At 59.7% G+C, this 8,398-nt stretch overlaps 1 protein-coding gene across 1 annotated transcript in view; it reads left to right on the top strand.

The window, feature by feature from the left end:
* The first annotated feature begins 3,842 nt into the window (after positions 1-3,842).
* The window catches only part of EPHB3 (EPH receptor B3), a 29,488-nt gene continuing 24,932 nt past the window's right edge, over positions 3,843-8,398 (top strand). The window contains exon 1 of the mRNA XM_059855683.1: positions 3,843-3,986. Coding sequence (XP_059711666.1) covers positions 3,890-3,986 — 97 coding nt within the window. The 5' untranslated portion in view covers positions 3,843-3,889. The remainder of the gene's footprint in view (positions 3,987-8,398) is intronic.

The raw sequence follows: 8,398 nt of genomic DNA, 5'->3' as shown, positions 1-8,398 counted from the left end.
AGGTGCCTGCTCAGATGTCACCCCTCCGAGTGCAGCCCTTTGGACAAAGGACTTGGAGATGTCACTTCATGCCTCAATGGGCCCTACTACAATGGTGTATCCAGTCCAGAAACGTGGGGAAATCCCCACCCAGCTTCCCCCATCCCCAGCACAGCTGTGCTCCAGGTGAGCAGAAAACGGAGGCCTCTTGCAGGGCTTTTTCTTGCATTCATCCAGTTCCACCCTTCAAACACACGTCCCCATACTTACCTTGTGGCAATGAACTCCTGGGACTGGCTGCTTCGTGAGGAATATACTCCCTTCTGTTTGTTTTTAGACTCTTGATGGGTAATTTCATTTGATGCCCCTTAGATCTTCTGAGAAAATAGGAATAATTGTTCCCTAATCACCTTTCCTTGTGAAACTGCAGCTGAGGTTGCCGCATGCAGAGGAGGTGAGGGGCGGTGGCTGGCGCAGCGGGCAGGGTGCACCGTGTGCGGGGCCGTGGTCTGACAAACACTGTCCGTGTGCCTGTGTGACACGGACCCGGCACCCGAGCACAGCAGGGCTGTGTTTGGAAACGGGGAGTGAGAGTCAGGCTTGCTCCAGCAGGATGGAGTCTTTGGGTGAGAAATTTCTTACGGAGAGAGGGCTGGGCTGGGAGGTTTGTCCTCTGAACCTTCCACGGCCGTTGCTGCTTTTCGAGGTTTTCCTTTCATGTCTGCCACTCCCTGTCTGCGCAGGAATGCCTCCCAGGGACACCCTGGGCACCGCAGCTCTGCCGTGCAGGCTGGGGTCTATTCTAAGGAAGAGCATCACTAACTCAGGTCGATGCTGCAGACAAACTCCCATGCCCACAGCCTCACGTTTCATCTCTCGGCCCATTCCTGTCCACATCTTGCCAACACTGTGCTCGTTGCAGCCCTATTCAGCTTCAGCCGTCAGCCCAAGATATCAGGGAGAAGTTCAGGGCTGAGTGTATGTGCAGGGACATTGTGTGGCTGGGAGCTGTCCGTGTTTACACAGAAATGCCTATCCCCAGCCACGCCATCACCCCGTCCCTCGGGGGCCACAGCAGCGCCATCCTCAGCACCGAGTCCGTGCCCAAGTAGACGGGCTGGCACTAAACACCCAACCCCTGCCAGCAAATACCACGCAGTTACCACAGTTATTTGGTATTGTGCAGGCGTCGGAGCCCTGCCAGCGCTGCTCCCCAGGCTGCCCACCAGCTGCAGCACACAGGCAGCGACCAGGGCTCCCTGGCCGGCGAGCTGCCCTGAAATCCTCAGCCCCCAGCCGGGACCACGGCGCTGCAGCCGCCGGCACCAGGGAGCCGGAGGCCCCGGGGAGAGGCCGGCTGGCAGCACCAGCCCGGTGGGAGCGAGCGGGGCCTCATTAATTACAGCACGTGGGGAGCGACGCGATTGTATGGAGCATCCTCCCCCAGCCCGCGCACCCCCGCTGCCTGCTCCAATTTCTCATCCTATTCTGAAATAAATTCCTTTCGGGCTGAAATTTGCCAGGCATGGCTTGGCTCCAAGGGGAATTCTTGGAGAAAGTTTAAGTAAAATTGGTTCAGCCATTTTTGAGTTATTCAAGTGTGAATAAGCAATTTCCCCATGTGCTCCGTTCAGAAATTTTGTGCTTGGGTAACTCAGACCTCTGGAATTGCAGAATAAACGAGGTTTCTGCATCTCACTAAGCCGGCAGGGAGGGGATTTCCCGAGAGTGACTTCACAGGGAGACAGAAAATCTTCCCACCCTGAGCCTGGCCTTTGGTTAAGATTCTCAGCATCTCCATCAGCCTCTAGCCCTCTCCTTCCCCACTGATGCTGAATTGTACCCCCATGCATGTGTTAACGATGCCAGCTTTATCACTCACTTCTTTGCGGCTTATCTCCTTGAGTGACAGCATGTCCAAACCAACAACTTCTGCTTCTTTGCTCAAACTTTGGCTTTTTCCACGAGTGCAATCCCCTTACTGGTGCTTTGCTCCCCAGCCACTTCCCTTTACCTGGAGAGAGCAATGCCCCACTTGCTGCATCTCCTGTCCCTCACAGAGATTTATCACAGTATATGCTCTGTCTTAAATCAGCATCCCAGCTCTCTTGGGCATGACTTTTCTCTCAGGAACCATGCCCAGTGGTGCTGGGGCACTATGGTAATCCTCAGGGCACAGCATTCTGGTGAGATTCCCTGCAGCTCCCAGAGGATGCCAGCATTCCTGCAGTAGGAGTCAGTCATCTCCAAATTTTCAGCTGCCCAGGCAGAGTTCAGGTCTGTGCCAGCCTCTCTGGCCAGGACTTGGGAAGCCAGACCCTTCCAGGACAAGGAAGGAAAATGCCTGTCCACAACCCTGGTGGGAGTGTGCAGCAGAAGGCAGAGGGGATATGGATGTGCTCTGTATCTGTCCTCACAGAGGAGAGGTCAACCATAGCTAGCCCTGATAACCTCCCAAATTCCTGCTCCTGTCAGCAGCCATGGGGAACGTGGTCGGGAGTGTGGTCCTGCAGCCTCCCCGCTGCACCAGTGCAGGGCCAGGGCTGGGGCTGCACAGCAAGGGAGTTTCTGGGACAGGTTTCTGGGGCAGGAGCACTGTGGGGAGGTGCCACTTGCAGATGGCAGGTGTCTGCGGGGACAGCCCAGATGGCTCTGCCAGGGGGACAAGGCTGCCCAGGGTGAAGCAACCAGCCATGCACTCCACTGCCCCTGGGCCTGCTGGAGTTCCAGCCCCTCCCAGGGACCAGGGGCATCAGCATTCCCCAACATTATGGACTTGCGGGATTTGGCTAAGCCCAAGTGAAGCCTCCGCAGGTATCTGAGGGGCAGATGCAGTACAGAAGGCCAGGACAAGTGGCAGCCCGTGTCCCACACCCATCATGGCAGAAATGTGTCTGTCCTGAAGGACTTGGAAGTGCCATCTTCAGCCACCAGGACAGTGTGTGTGGATACACCATCCAGAGGGAGCAGAGCTTGTCGCAGAAAGGGCCCCAGAACCTTCCCATAGCAAAGTCAAGACAGAGGAGAAAGAAGACTGAGGCACCCACAGGCTTGTAAACTGTGGCTGCATGCGTGGTAACCAGCACCTTCTCCCACCAGGAATGTGAAGGACAAGGCACCATGTGGGTAGGGGTAGGGGTCCTGGGAGAAGTCACTTTAGGGTGCTCTCGGCATGTTTTCAGCTTAGCCAGGAACACAGCATTCATCCCTGTCTGTGTGGTGGGAATTGTGCCGATGGGGTGAGGAGGCTTATGATACAATGAGATGGAATGAGTGAAGTAGGTTGGGATGTATGGGATGAGCTGAGGGAGAATGGGATGAGATGGGTTGGCCGAGGGTGGGATGCATGAGAGACGGGATGGGACGGTAGAGAATGGGATGGCAACGGGTGGCACAGGTAAATCAGGCTGCCAGTAGTGTGGCACAGAGGGGCTCACAGTCCCCTGATCGCACACTCTACCAGGCTCACGCACTCCCCCGCACCCGGAGGGTCGGGGAACAGGGCAGCGCGGGCCGAGGGTCTGCGAGGCAGGCCGGGAGCGCGGCCCCTTTAAGAGCCCAGTTCCGCGGGCGGCCGCTGGGTGGGGCGCGCTCCCCGCCCTGCGCCTCCCGCGCCAGGGGGCGGGGCCACAGGGGGCGCGCCGGGCAGTGCCCGCCCTCTCCGATTCATCTTTCCGCGGAGGCTCCGCCCCCCGCCGCAGCACGGCCCAATCGGCGCCGCGCTCGCCGTCGCCAGGGGCGCCGGGTTGCCAGGGGCGGGGTGATTGGCGGGCGGGCCCCGCCCCGCTCGGCTCAGCAGCGGCGGCGGCGGCGGCGGCGCCAGAGCGCGAGCGTGGCGCGGCGGCGAGAGGAGCCGCGCGTGGCGCCGAGCTCGGGACTGCCCGGCGGGGCCGCCCGCACCGCCCCCGCTATGGCCGCGGCCCGCCCGGGGGCCCCCCCGCCGCCGCCGCCGCTGCTCCCCCTTCTGCTGCTCCTGCTGCTCCCCGGTGGCCGCCGCGCTCTGGAGGGTGAGTACCGGGCGGGCGTGCCCGTCCGCCGCACCGGGGCCCGAGCGACCGCGCACGGGTGCACACATCCTCCGGGATGTCCCAGGCCCGTCGTGGCTCAGCGCGACTCGTAGTCGCGCCGCGGATGCCCGGTTGTCCCCGCGGAGGGCTCGCCGCCGCAGCCCCGCTCCCAGCGCTTAGCCGCCCTCAGTAGGTTTCAGAGTCAACGCCCCGTGGAACCGAGCCCGGCGCGGCAGAGCCGCGGCATCCGCGGCCGGCGGCTGCTGGCAGGGAGCGGCGCCTCTTTGGATACTCGGTTCACGTTTCGAGGCTTTTCGCCACGACCGAGAGGGCTGGAAAATTAATATTTCTTTCAGTAGGAGCTCTTGGCGTGCCAGAACTGGTGGGGCCGCGGAAGGAGTGTCCGTGTGCCGTGTCCGGCTGCATCCCTTCCCCGGCAGGGCTCGCCGCGCCCGCTGCCTTAACCCCCGAGGCTCCAGCGTGGGACCTCCAGGGCGAGTGGCCACGCGTGCCCCATCTACCCCCGACCGGGTCTGCGCTCCGCGGCTCGCCCACCCTCGAGCTCCGATGGAGTTGGGAATAGAACGAGGAGTAATTCTCTCCCCCTTGGAAAGTGATCCTCGGTCTGCGGGGCAGCGCCGCTGCACCCGCAGCTTTGAGCCAGGAAAAAGGCTTTCGGCCCCGCTGGGTACCGGGGGTCCCCGAGCGGGCAAGGCGGGTCGCACCGGAGAGAAGGAGGAGAAGAGGGCCCGGACGGGTTTTTGTTTCGGCGCAAAGTGTGCGGGCTCCAGCCGAAGTGCCGGGGCGGCGGCGTTCCGGTGTCCGGTAACCGAACCCGCTGCCAGAGCGGCGGGAGGGGGCTGGCGAGGGAGGGACGGAAGGGAAGGGAGATCCCCCGGTCGGAGCGGAGCTGTGGGTGCCCCCGCCCGGGCAGCGGGCGGCGGGGGTTGCTCGGAGGCGGTGTCGTGCTTCGGGCTCCCGCTGCCGTCGCCCCGCGTTGCGAGGTTCGGGCCGCGGCGCCGGGGGTGGCCGTGGGCAGGAGCCCTCCCCCGCTGCGGTGACTGGGAGACGTCTTTCCTCTAGCTTTGGGCTTTGTAGAAAGTTTGGGGGGTGCTTGTTGTCCGCGTTCCTTTTCATCCTCCCCCCGTGCGATTTTTTTTTGTTTTTTCTTTAAAAGGGAAAAAAAAAATTAAAACCCCTCGTCCTTTGTACGCCGTAGGAATCAGAGCTGTGGGCCTGCCGGGTCCGTGAGCTCCCGGCTAAGCGGGAATCCCGCGGCAGCAGGGGAAGGGAGAAGCCACCGGCACTCAGCCCTCGCGAGATGGGGAGCACCCGCCCGGGGATCCCTGCCTTCTGGAGAGGTGCCGGGGGATGAAGTTGTGGACAGGGAGCCCGGCGGGGCCCCACGCTTGCAGCTAGCCTCTCACAACCTGCTTCCCATCAGCGGTTTAGGAATGTGGGAAGGATAGCTGGCATGGGGGCTGGCAGCACCGGTGTGTATCACCGCTATGTATCACCTTGGGACAGTCCCCCTAGCCTCTCCCCCACTGCCTACTGGGGATGGAGCAGTGCAAAGAGTCGGATGGAGAGAAAATAAACAGGCCCTGCTGAGGAGTCATTGGGCTTTTTCAGCTTTCCGAATGTGTGGAGAGGTCAGGGGCTGAACACACCGTCTGAGAGGTCAGGGCCCAGCTGGGTGCCAGTCCAGTGGGACCACTTCAGGGCTGGCTGGCAGCTGCTCAACAGTTTTCGAGCTGGCCCCGATTCCCAGTGGGATTTTCTCTCTTTTTTTTTTTTTTTTTTTTTGAACTATTATTTTTTTTCCCTTTGCCCTTGTTCAAGCTGGAGGGAAAGTTGCAGCTGGCCTGGAGAGGCTTCTGCCTCTGCAGCTTAGGGAAGCCGCTGCTCACATCAGGGTCAGCAAGCTCCCGCTCCCGCTCTTCTGCTACGTTTGGCATTTCTGTCCACGCTCACCACTGCTTCCTGACAGGGACTGGCGCGTTCCAGAGGTTACTGTAAATCTCATGTGCACGTTTGTTTGGATATTTTAGTGCTGATCATAAATCTGGCGTGGCCATAAATCTGTACGCACGTCCTGCAGACAACAGCAGCGAGCAGTCCCCAGACCCAGCCACTTTACCGTCCCCTCCGAGGTGCAAAGGGCTGGGCTTGCGGCTGGTGCCGGGCTGGAAGGGCAGGGGGCTTTGGGGCTGGATGGCGCTCCCCATTCCCGTGGGGATGGCGGGGAGTTGGGTTTCTTTACAAGGCCCCACGGGGGTGGAGGAGAAAAGCCGCGCTCGGCAGCAGCTCAGTGAGGGCTTTGTGCTGCCGAGGAGAAAATGGTTTCTCTCCAGATCCTGTAAGTGCGCTGGGTCTGTTTGAAGTCACAATGTGTTTTTCTTCTCCGGTTCAGCAGTCCCTGGGCCGGCTGCAGAAGGAATGCTCTATCCAGGGGCAACAGCGGATCCTTTCTCCAGCACAGGGGTTTGAGCTGAAAAGTTTGTCCCAGCGGGGCTGTGGGAGCAGAGGCCCTGTGGGGAGTGGACGCGGTAGAACAGCACGGGAAATGTGCCGCGTTCCGGGCCCTTGCCGACCATCCAGGGCTAAAACCCCAGGCTTCAAAACACCCTGGCCCAAGGGAGCATGAACAGCCACAGACTGGATCTGCCTGTCGCCCTGGGGGTTTGGGTAGACTGGGACAGGGACCTGCTCTCCCTAGGAGCCACTCTCCCAGGCAGTTCCTGTTCTGAGCAGCCTCTCTGGATTCAGGACTCCATTTAAACTTGGAGTTTCCCACGTGCTTCCCCGTGAACTCCTATGCAGAAGCACTGTAGTTTGCTGCACGTAGTCCTGAGCAGACTTGGGCTCTAGTGAAATAGCCAAACCCCGCAGCGCAGCAAGATTTCTAGGGGGGATTTTGTTCATCTGGGCTCTGCCCAGTGACACCTCCCCGACCCCAGCTGGGTGTCACAGAGATGGACCACGCTCCTCTCTGCACCGGCAAACCCCTGCTTAATTGACCCTTTTGCTGGAGCTGCCAGGTATTTTCTTGGCAGAGAGATTTGCTTTCTGTTTAATTACTTTTCACAGAAATGGCATGTTTCTTGGTGGGGCAATGAATGGGTGAAGTTGGCCCTGCTGTTTTATGGGTGCTTGGGGTAGGGCTGTGAGGGAAAGTGGATCGTGGGGCTCGGAAACACTCGATGGATTCATTAAATCTCCTGTTCCTTGGTAAAAGCTGTGCTTGAGGAAGCCTTCCTGTCCGTGCTGCCGAGGAGGGGAGGAGAAAGGCTTTCCTTTGTGTCAAGCGGAGCATGCGGAGAGCTGGGGAGAGGGAAAACTTGGAGCACCAGGGTCCGTTTGCAGCCCCACATTTCTTCCTCAGTGTACAGCGAGGCTGTGGCTGCCAGGCCATGCCTGCCCAGCCCTTGCAATTGGGAATAGCGGCCTCTGGTTTTTAAGGAATGAACCGAAACTCCTTGTTTTGTTATGATGACTTACTGCAAGAGATATTTGGGGAAACCAGTTTGTTGCATTTTCTTTCCGTGAGCCGTTTGCTGCTGCTGCTGGAGCAGAGGAGCTTGGCTGTTTAATTAAAACAGCCCCAGCAATCTGAATCACAGACTTGCATGTTTTTAAAATTGTAGCTGTTCCTGTTGTGCTGAGTCAAACTGGTTTGTCGGGATTAAGCGTCTCCGCCTGGGAGCTGCGCTGGGGGAAGGGTGCTGGGGTGGCCCCGGGGTCGGAATCCCCATTCCCAGCTGGTGCAGACCACAGGGTGGGTGTCAGCCTCCCCCAGAGGAGAACCCTGGGAAAGGGGGACTCTACCCAAGGGCTGCGGTGGAGCTGGTGGTTGCCGTTGCCACAAGCTTCTCAGTGGTTGAAACCATAATGAGCTGCTGTTGTTTCTGGGTCCAGCATGTTCCCATGAAGCATTTGGGGGATGGTGGTGCCCCTCCATGGGCAGGAATCTCCTTGCAGAGCCAGGCAGAGCCCCATGCCCCAAGGGATGGGCTGCCATCTTGAAGGCCAGGCAGCCTGTTGCAGTGACACTCCCACCCCACTGGGACCGTCCCATTTGAAGTCATGTTTTGGTTTTTTTTATTGCATTTTTGTTGTTGTTGTTGTTGCTGCAAACCCAGCCCTGTGCTCTGGCTGGGCGGTGCTGGCTGTGGGGCATGGGCTGTTCCCTCGCAGAGCTGAGCCTCAAGTGGGAGCCATTTTGTAGGGAAGGCAGGTGGGCATCCTGCCTGGGAAGGGACAGACTTGGCACTGTTGGTGAAGCCTCATCCTCCTGTGCTTGGGGACCATTATCACCCACCCTCAGCATCGCCACGGAGGACTCATGGAGCTGAGCTTGGCAGTGGGGCAACATCCCCTTTCTGCAGGGCCACGTCCCTTTCCCGCAGTGC

This window comes from Haemorhous mexicanus, chromosome 10 (assembly GCF_027477595.1).
Source record: "Haemorhous mexicanus isolate bHaeMex1 chromosome 10, bHaeMex1.pri, whole genome shotgun sequence".
NCBI classification, from domain to species: Eukaryota; Metazoa; Chordata; class Aves; order Passeriformes; family Fringillidae; genus Haemorhous; species Haemorhous mexicanus.
The sequence above is the reverse complement of the archived record's forward strand: the minus strand, read 5'-3'. Positions and strand labels throughout refer to the sequence as shown.